This window comes from Carettochelys insculpta, chromosome 22 (genome assembly GCF_033958435.1).
Source record: "Carettochelys insculpta isolate YL-2023 chromosome 22, ASM3395843v1, whole genome shotgun sequence".
Classification (NCBI taxonomy): Eukaryota; Metazoa; Chordata; order Testudines; family Carettochelyidae; genus Carettochelys; species Carettochelys insculpta.
The window spans coordinates 18,109,649-18,133,886 of NC_134158.1; the positions used below are offsets into that span (position 1 = coordinate 18,109,649).

The 24,238-nt window shown below is 58.7% G+C and overlaps 1 protein-coding gene across 1 annotated transcript; it reads right to left on the reverse strand.

Annotated features, from left to right (window-relative positions):
- Window positions 1-261: 261 nt before the first annotated feature.
- LOC142025286 (peptidoglycan recognition protein 3-like) lies at window positions 262-18,790 on the reverse strand. Its single transcript, XM_075017912.1, has 8 exons — window positions 18,739-18,790; window positions 17,733-17,934; window positions 16,503-16,621; window positions 15,606-15,778; window positions 3,707-3,749; window positions 2,481-2,682; window positions 731-849; window positions 262-440 (listed from the first exon to the last, which is right to left on the reverse strand). The coding sequence occupies exons 1-8, from the start codon at window positions 18,788-18,790 to the stop codon at window positions 262-264; spliced, it is 1,089 nt and encodes a 362-aa protein (XP_074874013.1).
- Between the last annotated feature and the right edge of the window lie 5,448 nt (window positions 18,791-24,238).

The following is a 24,238-nucleotide window of genomic DNA, read 5'->3' on the forward strand; positions in this document are numbered from 1 at the left end:
GTGGGCGAGGTGACGAGTTACCGGGGGAAGAAATGATTCATGGCACTTCACGGCTTCGTTAACTAGAGGCTGGTTTATTGTCGCTGCTCCATGGCTCCCAAGCAAAGCAAATGGGAGGCTGCAGGGATGCAGGTGAGGGACAAGTTGTCTGAGTTAAAACACCTGCCGTGGGACTCTACAGAAGCATGAGGCTGCCCCCTGCTGGTGGGTGGAGGCGCTGCAGGCACAGGCAGATGCTGCCAGCAGGGGGGCTGCCGGGGGTCAGGCTTTGAAGTTGGGCCACTGGGTGATGACCTTGTAGAGGGCGTCCCCGGGACAGCTGGTCTGGCCCACGTTGCAGTGCCCCTTCAGGGTGTAGCTGTTGCTCAGGGCGCCCCTGGAGACGGCACATTGGATGAGGCTCGTGGCGGCATTCAGGGCGGCGGCGTTGGGGACTCTGTCTGCAGGACACAGCAGCCCCCAGTCATCAGACCCTGGCTGCGCTCAGGGGATGCGACAGCAGCCTGAACGCTGCCCCCGCCCCCCATCCACCCCCCATGTTCCATATGGCCTCTCCCCACCCCCATGGTATTTACATAGCCAAGGCCCCTCCCTTCCTGTGCCCCACCCAGGGGAAGCTGAGCAGCAGTGGGGCGCAGCCGGATGGCAGGGAGAACTAGGTTAGCCCCCAGCATCTGAGCAGCTGTGGGCGAGAGCCTGCCGAAGGGATTCCCAGCCCCCGCCCACGTACTGGTGAAGGTGCCCAGGAAGCTGATTCCCAGCGACTTAGAGTTCCAGTTGGTGGCGTGCGCCCCCCTTGTGGTCCAGCCTCGGCCCTCGTAGACACGGCCGTCCTCGCCGATCAGGAAGCTGCAGGCAGAGCACAGGGTGGGTGTCTACACTACAGAGCTAGTCCAGAATAGCGTCTTCTGGAGCTGTTCCAGAATAACCTGGCTTCATGACAAGGAAGCCCCCGAATAAGCATAACTTATTCTGAAATAGGCTGTAGCGTGTGGATGCTATTTCAGGCTCACGGCGAGAAGTCCTGTGGCACTTTATAGGCCAAAAGATCTTTCAGAGCATAAGCTTCCCTGGCTCTGTCTGATGAAGGGGGTCTTTGCCCATGAAAGTTTATGCTCCAAAATATTTGTTAGCCTATAAGGTGCCCCAGGGCTTCTTGTTTTTGCAGATATAGACTGAAGTGCTTCCAGGGGCTGTAATCTGATATATCAGAGGGGAAGCCACAACTTCCATGGATTCTAATCTGAAATATGAGGTGGTAATGCGGCTCAGGGGTCCCCAAGCTCTGCACCCCATCCCTAGGCAGGCGTGACTGTCACTCAGCAGGTTTATTAGCTGTCAGGGCACAGCATTGTGCAGAGGAGTCAGTGCAGCAGGCAGAGACAGTCATCCCAATTCATGTTGGGGGAAGGAGGCCCTCAGGGGGCAAGGCCCCAGCTCTCCTTTGTCTCCCCCTGACCCCAGACCAACTGCTTTCCAACTCCCAGTTCCAATTCAAAACCCTCAGGCTCCTGCCTGCCTCAATTACCCTCAGCAGGAGCCACACATGTATCTCCCACTACATCACATATGTCTACACAGCAGCATTATTTCAGAATAAGCTATTCCAGAATAGCTGACTTTGAAATAGCCCCTGTTGGACACAGCCCCTGTTTGGAAATGCCTGTTTAGCATTTGGGTTGTGGAGATGCTCAGTTATTTCAAGATGATATTTAAGAGCAGGTTAGATAAGTGTCTAACAGGGATGGTCTAGACGGTATTTGGTCCTGCCGTGAGGGCAGGGGCTGGACTCGCTGGCCTCTCGAGGTCCCTTCCAGTCAGAGCATTCTAGGACTTTGCTGAGTAGATTACTGAGACCTACATGTCAGCTACACGCTCCCCTCCCCATTGCTCTCAGCCGCTTCCCCTGGGTTGCTGCTGCCGGGGTTTGAACCTGGGATCCTTGGAGTACAAAGCTCTCGGCTCTGCTGTGCAGCTAAAGATCCGCAGGGCAAAGGACTAGAATGGGGCTGGCCTGTAACGTGCTGTTTGGCCCTTAGGTGCCGCAGACGGGGACCCCAGGCCCCACAGGAAATTCCCAGCTGTTTCTATCCCTGGGGTTTCAATCTTGGTGCGCTGCATGGAGGAAGCACTCTGGCCAGGTGTCCAGGCCAGGGCCGTGGTGAAACACGTCCATACTGCCGCCGGGGAGCACTCCCTGCCCCCCCCCCACCCCAGCAGATCCACGACTCCTCCCTTCCCAGGCCCTGTGCTTCAGGGACTCCTTCAGCCACGGGCCCTGTGCCCCCATCCGCCTCCCCTCTTGCCAGGGTCCCATTCTCACCCTATGCCGCAGCCCTGTCTGCCAGTTTCCCCTCAGCTGGCACTCTGGGGGGTGACCCTGCCCCATTCCCCTCTTCAGCCAAAAATATTACCTGGGCAGCTCCTCCCCTCCCGCAGCTCTGCTGCCCCCTGGGTTGCCCCCGCCCGGCCCCGCTCACTTGTAGCTGATGTCGCTCCAGCCCTGGCTGTCCATGTGGTAGTTCTGGATGCCCCTGACCACCTGGCTGCAGGAGGCCTGGGAGGTGCAGGAGCTCCCAGCTGTGTGGTGGATGATGACATAGGGCACCGGGGTGCTCAGCGAAGTCCTGCCGGTGGGGGACCGGGCCTGCCACTGGGCACGGGTGACGATGGTGGGGCAGCCTGTGCCGAGCGGGGTGGGGGGGGGAGAAGGGGCTGGGTCAATGTGGGTGCCCCCCACCTGCACTCTGCTGCAGCAGGATGCGGCCCACGGCTGGCGCTCAGAGTGGGGTTGCGGCCCTGGGGCTGGCAGGCCAGCAAAGGCCATTGGCAGCGCAGGGAGGAGGCCCAGCCCTGGGGTGAATGTGGCCCCCAGCTGGGATTCTGCTCACGGTTCAGCTGCTGGCCGTGAAGGGGAGCCAGGCTGGAGGGAGGCTGAGCAGGGGTGGGCTGCGGCTGGCAGTCCTCGCTCGCTGTAGGCTGGGGAAGTTCCCGCCCAGGGTGTGGGGCTCGGCACCCCCTTTCTCTCCCCTGTCCCCTCTGGTCACTCGCCTCCCTGGGGCCTGCCCTCTTCACCCACAGCCTTTCAACTCCCTCTAAGCCTAGGAGGCCCCTGATCCTTCTGGGCTCCCCCCACCCCTCTTGTGGGGCCAGATTAATGCTCCTGCAGGCCTGGGGCTAGGAGGCTTTTGGGGGGTTCAGTGGGAGGGGGAAGGGCTGCCAGGGACTGTGCGACAGGGAGCATGTGGGAGCAGGGCTGGGTGTGGCCTCTGGGTGGGATGGAGGGGACTAGGGTTGGGGGGTCTGGGTGGGAGTGTGCAGGAGGGGGCTGGGGATGCAGGGGGCTGAGCAGGAGTGGGGTCAGGGTAGGGTGCAGGAAGGAGGGTCTGGAAGGTAGGGGTTGCGGGGGGGCAGGGGATGGGGACACTCTCTCCTGGGCTCACCTCCCATTTTGGCAGGGCACCCAGGGGCTCTGCACCCCTGAGCTTGCATGCAGCCCCGCCCCTGCTGCTTCCATTGGCTGCAATTCCCAGCCAATGGGAGTGGCAGGGGGCCAAGCCCCCCCAGTGCGGCCGGGAGCAAAGCACTTCCTTGCGCTCCTGGCAGCGCGCCTCTAGCCCGGGGCGGGGGGAAGGCAGTGCCCAGGCCTGTCTCCCCCGGGCCCTTCCCCCACCAGCCTCCCGGCTGCAGCCGGATCAGAACTCACCGCAGGCCAGGGCGCTGAGAGCCACACAAGCCGCAGCAGCATCCTGTGGGAACATGCACCCAGCGCAGTTGGCCTGTCAGTTCCAGGAGGGGGCGCTGTGGGGCCGGAGCCAGACACCCCCCAACCCCTGGAGAGCAAATTCCACCCCCCAACCCCATGCTCATGCTGCCCCAGGCTCCAAATGGGGCCTCTAGCCTGAGCACAGCACCCAGCCCTGCCCAGATCCCCCTCCCCCGAGCTCCCCAGGGCCCCCTTGCAGCCCCCAGAGCAGCAGGCTAGGGGGTGACCCTGGCTGGACTCTCAGCACCTGCCCAGGTGGGGCTGCAGGGAGCACAGCTGTGCTGGGGGTGGAGCTGGTCTAGGGAGACCGGTGCCCTGTGGGGTGCACAGCAGGGTTGGCATCTGCCTGCCTGGATTCCTGCAAAGCCGGGTGTAGTGAGCTCTGGGCATGGGCACCTGCTGCTCTATAAGCACGTGGCAGAGTGCTGGGGGTGGGGGCCAGGTAGCTGATGGATAAACCGTCATGCCAGGGCTGGCAGGAGCCCCAGCCGCCAAGGAGGAAGGAGAGGGGGATTCCACCAGGGGGCTGTAGCTACTTGAGCCCAAGCCGGGCTCTTGCAACAGGGCTCGGGACTCTAGGGACACCAGAGCCAACTGCTTGTGGGCCGAGTGAGATGGAGCCATTCTGCTCTGGCTGTGCGATGCCAGGGGCAGAACTTCATCCCTTCCTGGGCACAGGGACGACCTGGCTGGAAAAGCTGGGGACCAGCACACAGCCACACTCCCTGCCATATTTTCCTGCTCCGACTGGTCCAGGCATTGAGCTCCCTGAACTCCACCTGCAGGGACTAAGGCAGCACCTGGAGGTGCTGCACAGATGCTCTTACAAGAGGTCTGGGCCTGTCTCACTAGGTGCAGTAAGTGCCGAAGGCTGGAATATGGGTGTCTCGGTGATGGTCTTTAGGCTGCCCACTGTCTCGTCCTCGGAGCTCCAACGTTACTGACACTAAGAGCAGACACAGCAGCCTGTGAGTTCAGCAGCCCTTGGTGCTGCTAAAGCGAGGCCACAGGCACAGGCTGGTGAAAAGGGTGCACAGCTGGGCTTATAGCCCTGAATGCCCAGCCCCGATGCCCTGACTCCACGGTTACAGGGGCACTGATCGACACCTACCCTGCAGCCAGGAAGGGCTCGGTCAGCAGCAGGAGTCACCGCTGTCCCCAGGCCGCACAGAGGGCAACAGGAGGTGCCCCAACAGCCTGAGCTAAACAGCTTTCGTCTCTCCTGGTGCCTAATAACGGTCGTCCGTCACCTCCCCTTGTTCCTGAGATTGGGGCAAACCCCCTTTTGTTCAACCAGCCCAGGAAGGCAGGGACTGGACTCGGTGACCGCGTGAGCTCCCTTCCGGGTCTCGTGGTCTATGGTTTTGCACTACATGGGGACATATTCGCAGTTGCTAACCCAGCGCTGGCCAATCGTCTTGCAGCAGGGCCCGCGTGTCAATTTTTTACGTGTTCCGGGGGGACCCGACCCAACCTCCTCTCAAGGTGGCAGCTGAGACCTGCCCCAGAGCGCTCTGTGTCCCCCTCTGCCTGGTCACTCCCTGCAGCCTCCCCTGGCCGGGGGGAAAAGCAAAGCCATGAACAAATCAAACAGATGCCTCCAACCTTGCCAGTGCCCAGAGTCCTTCCCCTCACCTGCTCAGACTCAGCTGGGCCTGCCCCCAGCTCCAGCTGTAGGTCCCATCTGGGCTCCCCTCCACCAGCGCCTTTCAAGGAGCCTGCTCCAAGCTCCTCCTCCAGCTGAGCAGGGCCTGTGGGTGGGGCGGGGCAAGGCAGAGCTGGGGGGAGGGGGGGTTGTCAAATGTCTTTCGGCAGGGGCAGGCTGTTCTCGTAGCACCCCTTAAGGGTAGATTTAGGCGGGGGTATTTTTAGAAAAAGTGGTGGGCAAAGAATAAACATTTACATCTGGCCTCCCATGTTCCCTCTATCTGTTCCCTCCACCTGCAGGTTTTTTTTCCCTTCAATGTGTGGAATAAATTTTATGTGCACCAAGGGACATGTGACTGTGCACCACCAAGCCTAGCTGTGGTGCTCCACTGATCAGCTGGGCGGTATTTAACGCACTCCTGAGGAGCTGCACAAGCGCACCCCTGACAGGGAACACGGTTGTCACCTCTCTGTGATTGTTCCTATATAAATGCTGTCGAGGGGCAGCTGCTGGGATGCAGGAGCTGCTGCTCTAAGGGACGCCAGGAAACCTCTGCTGTGGGGGCTGGGAGCAGATACTAAGCCCCTGCACCGGCCAAGTGGACTGACTGCACCCAGCCACCCCTTCTCAGGCGCTTCCCCTCGGCCAGCCGCCCTGGGACCCCTGTTCAGGTTCTTACCCGGCCCGGCAGTCTGAGCAGTCCCCAGGACAGCTGCTTGGGTGCTCCTGGGGGCTCCCTCGGGATGGTTGATGGGAGGTGCAAAGGGGGCAGTACTCCCAGCTGCAGCCCAGGGCCCTTTAAATCACGGCTGGGGCAGCGCGCTCGGGGTTGAGAGCCAGCGAGGTTGTGGGAATTCATGGAATCCGTGGCTTCCCGTGGTCGCAGAATCCACGAGTGGCTCTGTGGCTCTCAACCTCTGCGATCTCCCTGATGGCTCTTGATGAGTTTAAGGGTGACTCTCGACCTGACTGATCAGCAGAGTGATGTTCTGTGGGGTGAGTGAAACACTTCAGGGTCTAACTAGCAGATTTGCTCGGTGTTGCTTGGGGGTTTCTAGTCGAGTAGTGGACTGGGGGGGAAGGGGTTGAGGACAAAAAGGGGAAGTGTGCTCTGGCATGCAGCTGCCTCCCCCTGCCCTGTAGCTGATGGGGGGGTGGCAGGCTACAGCCGCCAACCCCCGCCTGCACCTCCTGCCGCTGGCCTGCACCCCATCTGTGGGAGGCCGGGGGAGGCTCCTGGAGTCAGCCCCAGCCTCCAGTTACCCCTGCTGGCCTTCAGTCTGCCTGGGATGGGGGCAAGGCTCTGGGGGCTGGAACTGGGCCTGGCCTGCAGCTGCCACCCCAGTCCCACAGCCTGTCATGGGTGAGGGTCTGGGGGCTGGCTCTGTCCTTTAGCTGCCCCCCTCCCCAGCGTGCAGCCTCTCTTTGGGGGGAGTGTCTCCTGGGGGGGCAGGTCTGTGCTTTCTGACCCCTGTGGTGGTCCTGGGGGGCATGGGCCAGTAGGGACAATGGGGGAGGGGCTCCCTGTGCTATCCAGCAGTGTTAGGGGTTGGGGGAGAGCATTTACTTGGTGCTGTGGCCACTGCCCCATCTCCTGGTACTGCAGCTGCCCGCCGTGGTTACATTGCAGTATAACTCATCCCCTCTGCTTGCTGCCCCCGGTGGTCACTGTGCAGTATAGCGTCCTTCGTCTCTGGCTCCTCCCCTTTTCCTGCCCTGGAAAACATTCCCATTCCAGACATTTCCCATTTTCCTGGCACAGCCCAACCCTGACCTGGCTTGAAGTGAGGGTTTAATGGAAGCTGCAGACCAAATCTGGTGGCCCTGGCTCTTGCTGTTGAGGAGTTCTTGACCAAGTGGATTCAGACAGACAGACACGCACAGATTCTCTAAAATAGAGCTGTGTAGATTGGCTTCCCTCCCGCTCAGTGTTCCCTTCCACGTGGCCTCTCTTTGTGATTGTGTTTCTGGGATTCTGGAACCTTAGGGTTTGAGACATGGCCCTGCCTATGGACTGGCCTTTTGGGACACTGTCCCTCAACTCCAGGACTACATGCATGCAAAACACCAAGCTCCTTTTCTGGGGTTACTCTGCATTCCCACCCCCGGCACCGAGTCCTTCCCCTCCCTCTCTTCCCAGGGGGCCATGGTCTGTGCTGTCTGGGCTACGTGTCTTTACTCTTTGAGCAGATGGGCCTTTTCCCAGCAGATTCCCCAGAGCTGCTCTCTGGACAGCACCCGCCTCTCCATTAGTTGGGTCCCTGGCGTTCTCCCAGACCACCACCTGCCGATTTTCAGGTCTCAATGCCTGTTATCACAGGCCTTGGGGTTGCTGCTCAGTTTAAAGAGACAGTCACTTCCCACAGTTGTATCGGAAAGAGCACCATGCAAAGCCAGGAGCTGCATGCGGGTGCCCTCTGCCCCCAAGATGTCAGGTGTGTGGCTGCTCCCCTCTGCGGGAGGGCTTATACAGGTTACTCTCCAAACCTGAGTTGCAGGCTGGGTGCCCTGATGCTGACTCAGCCAATCTGTCCTGGGCAGCCTCTGCTGAGTGAGCAGGTGACGTGCCTGTACCCCACCAACTCTTCCCCAGTTTCCTTCTGTGGGGTCCCCTCTGAGACGTGTTTTCCCCATTCCCTCGAAGGGGCCTGTCTCTGCGAGCAAACAACCAGGCAGGGCCATCCCTACCAATACACAAAATCTGCAGCTTCTGAGGGCCCCATGAAATTTGGGGCACCAGATTCCTAGCTGTGAGCATGCTTTGCAACTGGACTGGCTCCATCCCCTGGCTGGCCACCCCGTGGGCCGTGCCCAGCTGCTGTTTACCAGCTGCGTTCCTTTCCGGCCAAAGGGGAGCCCACCGCTTGTCTCTGGCTGGCTGCATGGCTGCCCTCTGCTCATCCTCAAGCCCACAGCTCGCTCCAGTCGCTAGCATCTGTGCCTCCTGCCTGCTCTACCATCAGGTCAGTTTCCCTGCCTGCTACTGCCCCACGCAGCTCCTGCCTGGGCCGGGGGCAGATGCCCAGGCTGTGTAGTGCATGGGAATTGGCAAGGACAGCCCTGGCATGGAGACACCTCTCCTGGCCCCGATGCTGAGGGCGTGGCGCTTGCTGCTGGAAAGGAAGGAGGCTCCGCCCCGCCCAGGTGTGGAAACACACGCAGTTTGCAGGTGTTACTGCCTCTCCAAGGAACCCTCCCCAACTCCAGTGGCTCCTGAGATTCCACCCCCGTTCTCTGGGCCCCCCGTCTTGTGCAGCCCAGAGCGAGACTGCAGCAAACCTGGCCTGGCCAAGTGGGCGCTGGGAGAACACACCCACGATGGAATCAGGCAAACCCCTTACCCCAGGAGAAGATTGGCCGTGTCTGCTCCTTACAAAGGGCATTTGGAGCCAAAGACATGTTCTAGAAAACACACCTCCTCCGCAGGAGGGCAGTGGGTCTAGTGGTTAGAGCAGCCAGGGCCGTGCTTCAGAATTACTAGGTGCTGTTCCTGGCTCTGGAAGGGCAGTGATGTCTAGCAGTCACAGCAGAAGGCATCCTGGCTCAGTGGCTGGAGGTCCTCAGCACAATTGCCACTGCTCACCATGTGCCTCAGTTTCCCTGCTCTGAAGCAAAGTGGATCACTGTCCCACAGGCCCTGCCCCCCACAACTCGCAGCGGTGGTGGGAGGGGCCAGTGATGCTCCTCGGAGGGCTTTGGCCAGCGGCAGGGCTGCCGAAGTGCAGACCAACTCTCAGATGGATTCAGCCGCCGGCCCCTGAGTGGAGCCCCATGGACACTATGGTGCCCTTCTGCCCCTGCCACCTCGAGGGACCCTGGGGCTCCAGCCACAGGCAGTTCTGCTTTTGTGCCAGGTGCTGGTGGCTCCGTCCCCGTATCGTGGGGGGATTTGCATGGACACCGCATCCAAGCGTCTCAGGAACCTGCTGCCGGCTGCCCAAGCACCCACAATGGACCAAGGGATCGCTCAGGCTGTCACATGCAGGGGGCCACGCGTGAGCTCCTGCGGCAGACCACGGGGGGGCACCTCCACACAGGACTAACATGGAATGGCAGTGGGGCTTAGTGAATAGGGTACTGGCCCTGGACTCCTGGGTTCTATCCCAATAGCACCCCAACTTACTGTGCAACAGTGGGGCTATTGTACCCCCTTCTGTCTCCCCTGCCACCCTCTGCCTAGTTATGGTGAGTTCTACAGCGCAGGGGTCAGCTCTGTAATGTCTGGGCAGTGTCCAGTCTGGCAGGCCCCTGATCTCGGTCACTGTGTGTCCAGGCGGCGCCCGGCCTGATGGGGCCCAGGTCTCGGTCACTGCATACGTTGGAGGCACTCGGCCTGATGGGGCCCTGAGCTCAGTTGCTGTGTGTCTGGGCAGCGCCCGGCCCAACAATGATAAAAAGAACTGGAATTTTATCACCAGGTCACAGAAGGAGACACCTGCCCTGGAGTTCATTTACAAATTTCACACTATCCACTTCAGCTTGAATAAAGCTCTTAACTGGTTAACGCATTACAATGGCAATTTCCCCACCTTCGTCATTCCCATGCCTACATCCCATCCTATCAATGAGACCCGTCCAGCCTGACTTAATTTGCACCGTTAGCAAATGGTGCTACAATGGAGAGATAACGTCTTTTTCATGTGGCTGTTCTATAGGCCCTGCATTCTGTCCTTTCCACCCCAACTCATCTGATGAGGTGGGTCTTACCCAAGACCTGATAAACGTGTGGGAGACCAGCTGCGGGATAGTGTCCGGGGAAAGGCCATCCTGGCCTCCACTAGCTGTCAAGTTCCCTCAGTGAGAGCTGCTGGCACCTCGAGAGACTAACTCGGAGAGGTCACAGTGGCAGATGGCAGCAGAAGGTGATGGTGCAGGACCGGGGCCGATGGGGCAGTGGAGTGAACAGAGGGACGATGAACATCAATGACCACCGAGCGGGGCTGGAGCGAGTGGTGAGCGAATCAGGAAGGTGTCCCCCCCACCCCCACCCCGACAACCCCTGCACATGTCCCAGGTGGGAGGTGAGCTCATGGGAAGCACCTCTGAACGTTGGGTCTGCATTGACCAATAGCCACGAATGGGATGCAGTGTTGGGAAAAGGGAGGGGTATATTAACGCAGGGTGCTCAGCGTGGGTCTGGAGGCCCCTGAGGGGCTGTGAGCAGGTTTCTGGGGAGCTGCCAAGCAGGCCAGTGTTAGAGTCAATAAGGAAGGAACCCAAAGGGCTCTGAGCCTGACCAACATAGCTTTTGAGGGGGCCCCTGTGGGATGGGACCCCAGACAGCAGCTCTGTTGGCTACCCGCTACTCCCAGGCCTGGCTTTTATGGGCAGAAAGCCTCTACTTGTGGCTTGGGTGAAATGATATTTTAACATCATGTGGCAAGGGAGGGGGCGCAGAATGAAAAATGTTGACACCCCCACCTCAGGCAGTAGATTAATAACTTTGCTCCAGAGCACCAGATTTGTTACTGGGGATTATTACTTGGGGAAAGGGCTAACTCAGTGGTTTGAGCATTGGCCTGCTAAACCCACAGTTGTGAGCTCAATCCTTCAGGGGCCGTTTAGGGATCCAGGAGAAATACATTTAAAAAAAAAATCCATCAGGGATGGTGCTGGGTTCTGCTGTGAGCACAGGGGATGGATGTGATGATCTCTGAAGGTCCCTTCCAGCTCCGTGAGAAAGGTTGTGTCTAAAAATGTATTTCCTTGTAGGACAAGATTTGCCAGAGGCAGCTTCTCACATTGACACTACTGTATATTGCAAGGTCGTTATCTGGGGAAGCTTCTGTACTGAATAGTGACAGAGGTGTTGCTGGGTTAGTCTGTATTCTGTCAAAACAAAAAAGCAGTCCTGCGGCATTTTAAAGACTAGCAAAATTATTAGTTAGCTGATGAGCTTTTGTGGGAGAGACCCACTTCTTCAGGTCATTGTCACAGCAGACCAGATCATATGGCGATTGATCTGAAGAAGTGGGTCTGACCCACGTAAGCTCATCACCTAATCAATTATTTTGCTAGTCTTTAAAGTGCGACAGGACGGCCGTTTTGTTCTGTACTAACATTTTTATCACATTATAATTCATTTGTATGTGAGACTAGCCACATGGGGGTCAGCCCAATTGTCCATCCAGCCCACAGGGGGGTGTCTCAAGGGGAGAACTTGCCTTGCCAAACAGCAAGCGGTGAGTCCTGCACAAGACTGGGGAGATGTGCAGCTCCCAGTCTGTGCCCCTGAGGCAGGGAGCCAGGAGTTTGTTTTTAATTGGCATGATTAACAGGTGAGTAAGCTCAGGAAGGGCTGTTGGCCTGTCTCCTAAAGTTTGGAGAACTTCCACAAGGAACTAGTCTCTGAGGGGTGGGCCTGGTAGCCTGTAGCTCCACAAAGAACAAACACGTCAAAGAAGAATGCATTTAGTGGGTCACGAGCCTTTGTGGGTAAAGCCACACAACCCACTTCCGCAGCTGAAACAATAGTAAGTAACCCAAGGATCTCGATTAGCTTACACGTTACGAGGACAATTTCCCCACCTTTGACATTTGCAGAGATGGCAGATATCCCCCTTAGTACACTTCCCAGTGGTCGGTTGGTCTTTCTTTCTTTCTTTCTTTCTTTCACACTTCTCCCACAATGTCTTACTTTTTATCTCCTCAGTTCTCTCTCAGTTCTCCTCTACAAGCTGAAGAAGTGGGTCTTTCCCACCAAAGTTCACTCCTTAATAAATAAAATGGTTAGTCTTTAAGGTGCTGCAGGGCAGCTTGCTTTGTTTTGCTAAGTCAGTGTTGCCCTAACTTAAAACCTTCACCCACCCCCTCTCCCAGTGCTGTCCCAGAGCTTATCTCCTGATTTTTAGTCACTTATTTTCCGCCGTGTACCCTTTGAAATGTCGAATGACGGGAAGTCCAAGAACATAATAGATGTGCTCTTGCTAAGAAGAAGATGGGTAACATCAGTCCAGCGGTGCCGAACTTTCCAAGGAGCAGATATAGACTAGACCACACTCTAGCAACCGCGAACATCAAGATGAAACTCAAAAGAAAGTATAAGACAGTTTAAGAAACAAAGATGGGATTGTAACCGGAGAAAAGGGAGAAGTGAGTAGAACAAGAATGCGGAACGTACAACCCACATCCGGCTCCATTTCATTGCTATGAAACAAACGGCCTCCAGCTTTACTTCAGTGCTATGAAACAAACAAGATGTAACTGAGGGTAACCTCTGAATTTCAGGGCCTGGGTCTCCTGTCTAAAACAACCACCAGAGGACCCCCAGAGACCCCCACGCCTGCGTAGTACGAGGAGATTGTATAATGGGAAGGCGGAGTGTATTACCTGTGTGGGGAGTGACTTTCACTGAACAGCTGTATATATGTGCTATCACCCAGACGCTGGGTGCGCAGGCTTTGAGGAGAGACCCCCCCTGTGCCTTACTTGCCATGCCAAATAAAGATTCTTCTTCTACTCTCGGTGTGATGAATTAGCTTTGCTCACAAACTACCCCACTGCCATCTCTGGTGGCAACAGGACCAAACTAGAGAATGCAGAGAAGTTGATGTATCTGCGGGGGGAACATAACGTATGATTCTCGCCTGTAAGAAGGACATAGCGACTAGAATAGGGAAAGCAAGCGCGAGTTTGAAGGTGATGGGTAAGATCTGGAAAAGCAAAGCAATTAGCTGAGGAATGAAGCTGAGTGTCTTGAAAACGTGTGTATTCAGCAGCACGTGGCAGGGGAGAGGTTGGGAAATGGGCGGAGCATGGGTGAAGGCGGGGTGGGGCGGGGCATGGGCATGGAGGGGGAGGAGCATGGGCAGAGTAGGAGGAGGAAGGGGGGTGGGGGAGGCCACATGGCCAGATGTCCCTCTCCCCTGGAACCTCCACACCAGTCTCCACTGGAGACGGCAGCTGGTCATGCTGAGAGTCACAGAAATGGGCTGGTTAGTCGTGCAATGTGCCAGGTCCTGCACCGAGGGCTTAACAACAAGAATTTGCACTATAAGCCGGGGACCTGTCAGCACCCAGCAATTAAAAGCCTGGGCACGGCAGGTCCCGTTCATTCTGCAACAGGCTGTAAGTTCTATTGGTCAGCAAATAAAAGTGAAGGCTCCAGCGTGGCAGCGGCTGGATGACGGTGGGAGATCCACTTGCAGGCCCCTTGCCCCACCCATGATATGAACTCCACGTCGAGGCTGCATCCGATCCTGACACCCCACAAAGGTGCTGGAGCCCTGCCCCTCTGCACCGGATGCGAGGCAGGCAGGCTCACCCAGGCAGGCTCCAAGTGTGAAGGGGATCCAGGGGACACTCCTGGATGCAGGAAGGTTGGCGGGGGTGCGGGCTAGGTGTGGGGACATCTGGATGCACAGAGGCTCATTGTAGGTATTCCAGGTGCAGGCAGACTATGGGGGCTTCCAGGAGCAGACGGTTAGGGCTCAGTGTGTGGGGAGGGGGCTGAGAAGGGGGGTGTAAGGAGGGCGTCTGGCTGCAGGTAGTTGGGGGTCAGCATATCACAAACGACTGGACGTGCCAGACACGTGCGATGCCACCAAAGGTCCCACGCTGCCTTTAAGAAGTTCATTAACGGAGCTGTGCAGCCTCCCAAGAAGAAACCCGGAGGACGGCTGCTGTCACACAACGCTCGAGGGGGCAGCTGCCGTTTGTGTGATGATTTTAAAACTCAAGTGAAAAAGGAGCGTGAAACATTTTCCGCTTTTCCTATGGTGCGACCCAGGTCTTCTTCCCACCCACAATCTCAGCCCTCACCTCCCCGAAAATTCAGTCCCCCAGCCCCCATTTCAACACTAGCCCTGGCCCTGGGCTGGTGGTACCAACAGGTGTCACCCTGAAAGCTGCCCCCCTGCCCACACACCTGCTTTGCCTTGGCCTTTCTTCTTTTTTTCCTCTTTCTCGTTCCCTGATTCGGTCCTGCTGCATTTGGAAGCAGACAAGAAGTTCTGGCGAATGGTTAACCCTGGCAGCACAGCACTGATGGGTGCAGATCAAGGACATGGGGAGTTTAGAGAACAGATGGTGCAAGCGGTGGGATCACTGCCCTGGTTAACCCTTCACTGCCCTGTACCAAAACGGCTGAGTGTGGGGTTAAGCAGGTGCTTGACTGGACTGGGGCCTAGTATTTGGGGGGCTTCAGCTCCAGACAGGTATGAATGTCAGGCTGGGCTGTTAAATGTGTCAGGTGGCCTGCCCTACATCTACCGGCTCAGCAGCTGTCATCAAAGGCTGCTGCCCCCTGGTAGAGTCAGGAGGGAACTATGTGGGTCAGATATGCTGTTCACTGGCCATAAGGCAGCTCCATCGGAGGCATGAGATTGTCATGCGTGCAGCTCTGAATGGCTGTGCTTTAAATCCCATTGACCAGCCTTATGGCAAGAAAGGGGGTTCGTAAATGGTGACGCACTGCAGCAAAGGCAACGGCAGTAATAGTGAGTGTAGGTTTGAAGGAGTTTGTCTGTTTGTATTTTTGTTCAAGAACTAAACCGTAAGCGCCAGGGCCACCAGATTCAATATATGGCCTCCTCGTGTCAGAACTTCAAAGCAAGATCAGGCTTTGGTTGTGCTGGGAGTGGCGGGGGGGGGCACGATTTCCTGATTCATTGCTTGCTATTCCCTTCCTAACAGGCAGGGAGCAAGGGGAAAGTGCAGTTTGCTGCATCCTTCATTCTGGCTGGGGCCAGCAGGGGGCAGGTGAGTTGAGAGCTTTTTAGGGCAGGGACTGTCCATCACATGTTCTGTGCGTACAGCACCTAGCGCTGGGGGACGGGGGCTGTCTGCGCCGAGCTGACAGACCATAATCCCACCCTCCGAGCTCTCCCGGCCCAGCCCAAACGCTGTGGCTGAGGGGATGAGTTACCAGGGGGTGAAATGATTCACGGCACTTCAGGGCTTCATCGGCAAGAGGCTGGTTTATCGTTGCTGCTCCGTGGCTCCCAAGCAAAGCAAATGTGCGGCTGCAGGGGTGCTGGGTGACGGGCAACTTGTGCTTGAATTAAAACACCTGTTGTGAGACTCCATCAACTACCCCAAGGGGCCTTCCCAGGCCGGGGGGGGGGTGGGGGGGGTGAGAAGCGTGAGGCTGCCCCCTGCTGGGGGGGCGGAAGTGCTGCAGGCACAGGCAGAAGCGGTGGGTGGGGTGAGTGAGGGGCGCAGGGGCAGCCTGGTGTCTGCAGGGACTCAGGCTTTGAACCTGGGCCACTGGGTGATGACCTTGTAGAGGGCATCCCCGGGGCAGTCGGTCGGGCTCACATCGCGATGCCCCTTCAGGGTGTAGTTGTAGCTCAGGAAGCCCCGGGAGGCGGCACATTGGATCAGGCGCCGGGCGGCGTTCAGGGCGGCGGCGTTGGGGGCTGTTTCTGCAGGACACAGCAGGCCCCGCCCCAGTTAATCTCACACTGGCCCCTCTCTGTGCACGGGGACATGCTTGTGACCTGAAACGGTGCCTCAGCCCACCACCACCTGGCCCCATGCATGCCCCCTCCCCACTGCATTTCTGGTCGCCCATGGCCCAGGCAGGGCCCAGCGAGCTGGGGGTGAGACCAGCTGGGTTAGCCTGGGGCTGGTCTTTCACTGAATCCCATCCCCCTGCCCCCACAAGCTCTCAGCTGGGTGGGGCCCAGAGCCTCCAGCTCAGGTGCTTTCCACCCAGTGAGGCTGGGCCCATCCTACTGACAAGCTGGACCCAGGCAAACCAAATGCATTTTATCTCTCAGCCCCACAGACTGTTCCCCCTGAGGGGCAGGGACTCCACCTACAGCCCAGGCCCTGCACTGCAGAGAGCCGGGCTCTGGGGAGGGTCCAGGGGCTGTGGTGAGCTTTGGCTGTTTCCGCTGAGCGGTTTTCCCAGGCTCTAGGGCCTGTCTAGGTCCCATCTCTCCAGGCAGATGACCTACCTCGCTTGGGCCCCCTCCCTGCCCCAGACGCTTCGCTTGCAACTGTCCAGGTCGCGCGACAGCAGGGATCCCTCCCTAGTTACCAATTCCCAGGTTGCCCAGAGATGGCCTCTGCCACAGAATCCTGGGCACCAGGGAAGCCAGGGGAGCACCTGTGGGTGGGACCCTGCAGGAGGGACCCACGTACCGGTGAAGGTCCCCAGGAAGCTGATTCCCAGCGACTTATCGTTCCAGTTTTTGGCGTGCGCCCCGATTGTGGTCCAGCCTCGGCCACCATAGACTCGGCCGTCCTCCCCAATCAGGAAGCTGCAGGCAGAGCCCAGTGTGAGACCCACACCCCTGCCGCACCCTCCCCCCGTCACTCTCAGCAGCTCCTTCAGGGGCACCGCTGACCCTGCCGGGAATTGAACCTGGGACCCTCAGGGCTAGAAGCTCAATGCTCTGCAACGTAGCTAAAGACACTGTTTGGCCATTAGGTGGCGCTGTGTGCACCACCCCTTTGGGACTCAGAGGTGTGTAGCCCTGTTAATCTGTTACTTTAAAAACGAGAAGTCCTCTGGCACCTTAAAGGATCACTAACTTACTAGGCCATGAGCGTTCATGGGTACAACCCTGCAAGCAGCTCCGGGTGCCACTGGGACACAGCTGGGGAGCGAGACAACCCCATAGCCAGCTGAGATCGGGGCCACTTTCCACCCCAGGAAACTCCCAGCCTGGTTCCCATCCCCGACGTTCCCATCTGAAAATGTTTCATGGAGCAAAATGACTCAGGCCAGGTTTTTGTCGGGGGGGGGGGGGTGGGTCAGGCTGCCCCCAGTGAAACCTGTCGGTAACGCCCCCTGACACCCCCCCCAGCTCCCACCCCCCCCCCCACTTCAGGGACAAGGAGGAGGGAGAAAAATTGTTCTCCTTGGCCTCTGAGGACAGGACAAGGAGCAATGGGCTTAAACTGCAGCAAGGGAGGCTGAGGTTGGACATTAGGAAAAACCTCCTGAGTGGCCGGGTGGTGAAGCACTGGAATAAGTTGTCCAGGGAGGTTGTGGACTCTCCATCGCTGGACAGATTTAAGAGCTGGTTAGAGACACACCTATCAGGGCTGGGTTAGACAGTACTTGGTCCTCCCATTGGGCAGGGGGCTGGACTCGATGATCCCTTGAGGTCCCTTCCAGTCCTAGTGTTCTAGGATTCTATGACTTCCTCAGCCCCTGCCCTGGCCAAGGGCTCTGTGTACCCCCAATCCCCCTCCCCCCCCACAGGGGCTCCCCACATCCCCTCTTCTCAGCCCCAAAACCTCTTCTGGGAACACTTCTGCCCCCGGCTCGTGTGCGGTCTCTGCTGCCCCCCGGGGCTGTAGGAGAACAGCCCTGAGTCCACCCCTGCGCCGGGGGAGGCCCCCGCCCCACCAGGCCCTGCTCACTTGTAGCCGATGTCGGACCAGCCCCAGGTGACCATGTGCAGGGTCTGGACGGCCATGACCTGGCGGCGGCAGGAGGCCGGGGTGGTGCAGCGATTCCCAGCCGTGTGGTGGATGATGAGGTAGGGAGCCGGGGTCTTCAGCTGGGCCCTGCTTCGGGGGGGCCGGCCCCCCCACTGGGAGCGGAGGACAATGGCGGGACAGCCTGCAGGGAGCCGGGGAGGGGAAGAAGGGCAGACTAAATCGGGGTGCCCCCCATGTGCCCGTCTGTCTCCTCTGCTCGTCTGCGCCCCTCCGGCTTGTCCCCTCCGCTCTCAGCCTTTCCACTCGCCCTGCACCTGGGAGGCCCCGATCCTGCTGGGCTCCCAGTGCCGGACACCGCCTTCCCTTTGGCCAGGAGTCTCCCGGGTTTGGGGTCCATCTCCCAGCAGCTAAAGAACAGTGGTGCAGCGGGCAGAGGCTGCCCCCACCCGGCTCTGGGGGGCAAGGGAGTCTCTTGCCCCCACCCCCCGTGGTGACTCCGCACCTCCCACTGGCTGGAACCGATGGGGAGCTGATTGCAGAGTGCCGCCCACCTCCTGCCCAGGCCACGTCCCCTGCCAGCCCAGGGGTACCAAGGGCCAGGAAGTGCCCATGGCCAGCAGCTGGGGGTTAGTGAGCCAAGGTGGTGCAGGGAAGGGAGGAAGAAAGGGGCTTGGGGGGGCGGGGGCAGGGGGAGGACAGGCCCAGGTGACTCGTCCCATCGACCAATGAACACCAGGGCTCTGGGGGGCAGGGGGTGACCCAGCCCTGCCTCGAGGCGGGATGAGCTGGATGGGAGCCAAGGGGCATCTCTTGATATGAAGTGGCGGATCCAGCCCCGGGTGCCAGGCCAGAGGCCAGGTTAGATGGGCATCTCCATCGTTCATTTCCCACTCCTGCCTTTCTGCCCCTTAAGGCCTCAGCTGCCCCAGGAATCCCCCAGCCCTGCCCCCACCCTTCCCTGCAGTCTGGGGGGAGCTGAACTCACCGAGCGTCACGGCACAGAGGGCTAAGAGCCCCACGACCCACGTCAGCTGCATCCTCCTTTTGCTCAGCACTGCAGGGAGCTCACCTGTCACAGCTGGCCAGAGCCAAGCACCCCTGGAGCCTCTGGCTAGTACATCTCCCTGGGCTCAGGCCACCCCAGGCTCCAAGCCTGGCTGTACGCCTGGATAGTGTTGCAGCCCTGCCCAAATCTCCCATCCCCTGAGCACCCCAGGGGAATCTCGGGGGGGGGGCTTCAGACCTCCTTGCACCCCCACAATGCAACCCTGTGCCCTGCACCCCCACGCCCACAACCTCTGCCCTGAGTCCCCCCCCACATCCAAACCTGACTCCAGCAGCTGCTACACCCCAACCCCCTTCCCTGAGCCCCCTGCCCTGGCTCCTGAATCCCCACCCCCCAACCTTTGCCATGAGCCCCCCCGACACCCAAACGTAACCCTTGCACCTGCTACATGCCAAGCCCCTGCTCTGAGCACCCCACATCCCCCTGCTCTGACTCCTGCACCCCCACATCCCAAATCCCCTGCACTGAGCCCCCCCCGTCCCCCGTCCCTGGCTCCTGCAGCACCCCCACATCAATCTCCTGCTCTGATTCCTGCCACCCCACACCAGCCCTCTGCCTTGAGCCCCTCCTCACACCCCGATCCTGACTTCTGCACCCCACACCCCAAGCTCCCACTCTTGAGCATCTTATCACCCCCCAACTCTCCTCGGGGGTGGGGTCCACGATACGACAGTCCCTGTAAGAAATTTAAGTTACTTTCACCTCTGGCTGGCCTGGCAGCTACCCACCTGGATTCCTGCAGAGCTGGGGGCAGAGGGAGTTCTCGGCACCAGTACCAGCTGCTCTGTGTCTGTGCATGGCAGGGCGGGGGGCGGGGGCAGGTGGGGCCAGAGGGTTGGTCAATAAATCTTCGTGCTGAAGCCGGTGGGAGGCCTAGCTGCTGAGGAGGAAGTACGGGGGAGGGCGGGGGGGCGGATTTCACCACGGGGCTGCGGCTGCTTAAGCCCAAGGGGACTCAGGGTGTGTAGCTACCCTGGAGCTGACCGGTTGCGTGACCCCCAGGGGCAGAACTTCATCCCTTGCTAGGCTGAGCTGGTCACAGGCACACCCTGGCCGGAAAAGCCGGGGAGCATCACACTGGCGGGGGGCACACGTCAGCCATGGTCCCTGCCACGATTCTGTGCTCTGACGGACCCAGGCTCGCCACCTGCCCCGGCTCCCCAGCGTCTGTGCCCCCACTCCCACCTAGTGGTGGGGCGAGGGTAACACAGGCACCATCTCGCTGCCCCGCCCCCCCCACCTTGGTAGCCGTTCCCAGCTTGTCCCTATTGTGACTTGCCCTTTGGCTGGGTCACAGGCCATGTCCATCCCCTCTGGTAAAGATTCCAAGGAACGCTAATAGGGAGTGTGCCTCAGTTTCCCCTCGGGGTACACAGTTAATGAGGTGGTGGGAAAAGGTTGTTCGTCTCGGCCGAGACTGGCAGTCCAGGTGTGACTGAGGCCCACCTGCCTGGGCCCCACGCCAACCGAGAGTCCGGGATAAAGGCCAGGCCAACTGCCCGGACATTTGGTTCTTGGCAACTGAGGGCGCTGGATGACACACCCTTAGCAAGAAGCAGCCAGGTGCAACCAGCTGGAGAACAAAGGGCTGAGGTGGGAGGGTGGTAATTGTGCAGGGCTGGAAGTGGGAGACTGGCCGGTGGTGGGACAAAGGGGGTCAGAGGGCGCAGCTCAGCAGGACGCACCGACTTGGTGCTTTGTGGCTGCTGCAGTCACCCAGGACTTTCTGCTCTGCACACCCCACAGCTGCCTGTACCTGCTGGCCAGAAGCCCCTGCGCAGGCTGCAGGTTGGGATGCATTGCCTCCCCATGGCTGGAGCTCTGTGCAGCAGAGGCCGGCACAATGAGGGTGTCCCTGCACAGGGCACTTGTACCGCCCTTGCTCCTCTGTGGGCCGGCAAAGGCACTGCCCCAGGCAGCGTCTGTCCCCCTGCCAGCAAGGCCACTCTTGTGGGCTCCTGGTACCTCAGCCAACGCCTCGCACGGACGGGCTGCCTGTTAGCGCAATAAGACGATCTACATCAGTATTGCTCAACCTTTTTATACAGCACCCCTCTCTCAACAAAAAACTCCTAAGTACCCCCAGACTCATCTCACGTACCCCTCAGGGGACACGTACCACTGGGGGAAACACAGGGTGCTAAAATTAATCTGAGGTCTTGAAACAAGGGCCATTCAACCCTTCCAAATGACTGGCCCCTTTTCAGGGCTCAGCTTTGTTTTGCATCCCACCAAGCTACAGCTCGCTTTAAAACTACTTACTTACAAATACCTGCACAGATACCACAGAAGACGCCAACCGCAAACTTTCTACCATCTTGTTAGCCAATAAGTGAATTGGAATGGAAATATTGCGCTTACATTCCAGCGTGAGGGATACGAAGCTGCAGAAGCAAGTCATTGTCTGAATGAACTTTCACATGGTACTGACTGGACGAGTGTTTTATGCAGCCTGTTGTAAAACAAGGCAAATACCTGATCTCGGTCACTGCTTGTCTGGGTGGCACCTGGCCCGATGGGGCCCTGATCTCGGTCACTGTGTCTCTGGGCAGCACCCAGCCTAATGGGGCCCTGGTTTTGGTCACTGTGTGTTGGACACTGAGCTAAATAGGAGGATTGGAAAAGTGGCCACAACTCTGTCCAGACTCAGCAAGAGAGTGTGGAATAACAACAAGCTGTACACTCACACCAACATGCAAGTCTACAGAGCCTGCATCCTCAGTGCCCTCCTTTATGGCAGCGAGACTTGGACCCTGTATGCCCGCCAGGAAAAGAGGCTGAACGTCTTCCACTTGCGTTGCCTCAGGAGCATCCTTGGAATATCGTGGAAGGACAGAGTGACCAACACTGCCGTCCTCAAGCAAGCTGGAATCCCAACCATGCACACCCTCCTCAGGCAGTGTCGACTCCACTGGCTTGGCCACGTCCACAGGATGAACGATGGAAGGATTCCAAAAGACATCCTGTATGGTGAGCTAGCCTCTGGCAAAAGACCCCCCGGACGTCCCCAGTTGCGCTACAAAGATGTCTGCAAGAGAGACCTCAGAGAGGTAGACATCGAGCTGGACAACTGGGAAGCACTAGCAGACGACCGCAGCAGATGGAGGCAGGGGTTACACAAGGGCCTTCAGAAGGGCGAGATGAGGATCAGACAGCTAGCAGAGGAGAAGCGAGCGCACAGAAAGCACAATAAGGACTTGCCAGACACCCACCACATCTGCAAGAGATGCAGCAAGGACTGTCACTCTTGTGTCGGTCTTTATAGTCACAGTAGACGCTGTAAATGAAGTCCTCAACTGAAACTATAAAGGGCGCGATCCATAATCTATGCAGACTGAAGGATGCCTACTACTACTACTCCTCCTCCTCTGTCTGAGTAGCACCCAGTCCAATGGGTCCCTGATTGCATTTTGTCTGCCTGTGTGGTGTTTGGCTCAGCGGGGTGGCTGCCTGCTAACGTGGGGCTTTTAGATCCTATGGGAATTTTTCTCCTCCTAAACCCACTCGGCGTCAGCGGGCGGTGAAGGGTGCTGGAGGTAAATTGGGCTGCATGTCAGCCTAGGGGAGTACCTGTCCCTCATGGGCGGGTCGCTGCAGCCCCATAGACCATTCCCTGTTCCTGCAGCTCAGCGTTCCCGGCTGGGCTGGAGTGACACTACTGGCAATAGATGGATGAGGGACCATGAGGTCAACCAGAAGTGCCCATTCCGTCTCCCAGCTGTTCGGAGGCTCTCCCTTACTCAGCGGCCAGGTGCCCCAATGCCCACTGGCAATGCCACCTGGGCACTGTAGGGTTACAGGTAATAAATACCCATGAGGGTGACACAGATTTATGCCCACTGAGCATTCAGCCTGGTGCCCAGTCTCTGCCACCACCCAGGGCTCTGGCGGGGAGCTGGGTCCATCACCCCTGCCCCTTCTGATGCAGCCAGCAGTGAAGGAGTTAAAGAGCTCTAGTTGTCAAGCCAGGGAGGGGCGGCGCAGCCCCTGTGGGGTCTGCTGGCAGTGCTGCAGGCTGCTCGGAACCTGCCCACAGTTTGCCAGCCAGGCGTGACCCTCCCCAGAGCTGGGCGCATCCCTCCCCTCTCACGGCTGGGGCAGCATCACAGGTACAGCTGGAAGTTGATTGACAGCTGTCAGTCCGGCTCAGTGTGTATGAAGATGGTTCAGGGTGGGACAGTGGGGGCTGCTTCTCTCTCCCCTGGGGCGATGTAGGGCTATTTCACCGGGCCAGGGATGGTGAGTGAGGGGACCTGGGGCTGGGAAAAGTTTTTAACAATAGAGCTGCTTTGTCTGGTGAAGAAGCTAGCGCAGCTGGGAGACACCCACCCCGGTTGAAGGGAAGCAGCAGCTGATTCCCCTGAAACCAGTGGTGCTGAGATGGCTGAAGAGAGGGAGCTGTGGGCTGGGATACCTGGGGTCTGGCCCTGCCCCTAGCTTACTGAGGGTAGAAGAGTCCAATGGTTAAGAGCGGGTGGTGGCTGGGTACCAGGAGTCCTGGGTTCTCTCCCCAGTTGTGTGGTGACTAGTGGTTAGAGCAAGTGGGGGCTGGGTAGCAGGACGGCTGGGTTCTCTCCCCAACTCGGGAATCAGGCTGTCTGGGTTTTGCTCCAGAATCTGTGCCTCAGTTTCCCTCACTGCACAATTTGGGGTCCTGATATTTGTCTCCCCAGACAGGAAGCTTAACTCAATAACACTTGCAGCCAGTTTGCGCTCCTCAGGCGCCAGGTGCTGGCAGGAGGCTGTGGGTTAGCACTGTGCATCGCAACAGCAAGTAACAGGGGGTTGCTGCCAGTCCTAGCAAAAGCTGGGGGGCGGGGGCTGTCCAGCCTGCCAACCCCAGCCCCGGCGGCAGATCCGAGAGCTGTGGTCTCACACCAGCAGGGACAGGGTCCCACCCTGGGGTTCCCCAAACTCCATTGTCCCCCTGCAGCAGGGATGGGGATGGAGCACCCCAGGGCATGTTCTGCAAAGCTCAGGGTTAGGGGCAGAGGACAGGAGTGGGCCTGATTCAGCCAGGCCCCCCAGCCCCTGCCATGTGCTAGCACTGGCTGGACTCCAATCCAAATCAGCTCTCTCTAGAGTGAAGGGACTCATACCCACCCCCTGGAGCGCCTGAGAACGACTCCCCCACCCCACTGCTGCATCCTTTTAAAACACACGACTTACAGAGAAAATGGCACCTGTGCCAACTTGAGCCGCACGCCGGGACTCACCCTGGGCAGGGTGGGGCTGGCTAGCTGGCTGTACGGGGAGCTGGGAGCCAGGACACTTGGGTTCTGTCTCCGGCTCTGGGAGGGGAGTGGGAGTCAGTGGTTAGCTCAGCGAGGGACTTTTGGGAGGCTTTAGCCACGCACGTGTAGGTGCTTCCTGGGCCTTAGGTGAAAGATGCTTTGAAGTCTCGGCCCTCACCCCTTAG

Bases quoted from the DNA above. Each gene is read 5' to 3' on its own strand.
- LOC142025286 (XM_075017912.1), bottom strand. From the start codon at position 18,790: ATGCAGCTGACGTGGGTCGTGGGGCTCTTAGCCCTCTGTGCCGTGACG. The intron at 17,935-18,738 runs GTGAGTTCAGCT...GGCTCCCTGCAG, and splicing joins CCTCTGTGCCGTGACGCTCG to GCTGTCCCGCCATTGTCCTC. The intron at 16,622-17,732 runs GTGAGCAGGGCC...CTCTGCCTGCAG, and splicing joins TGGTCCGACATCGGCTACAA to CTTCCTGATTGGGGAGGACG.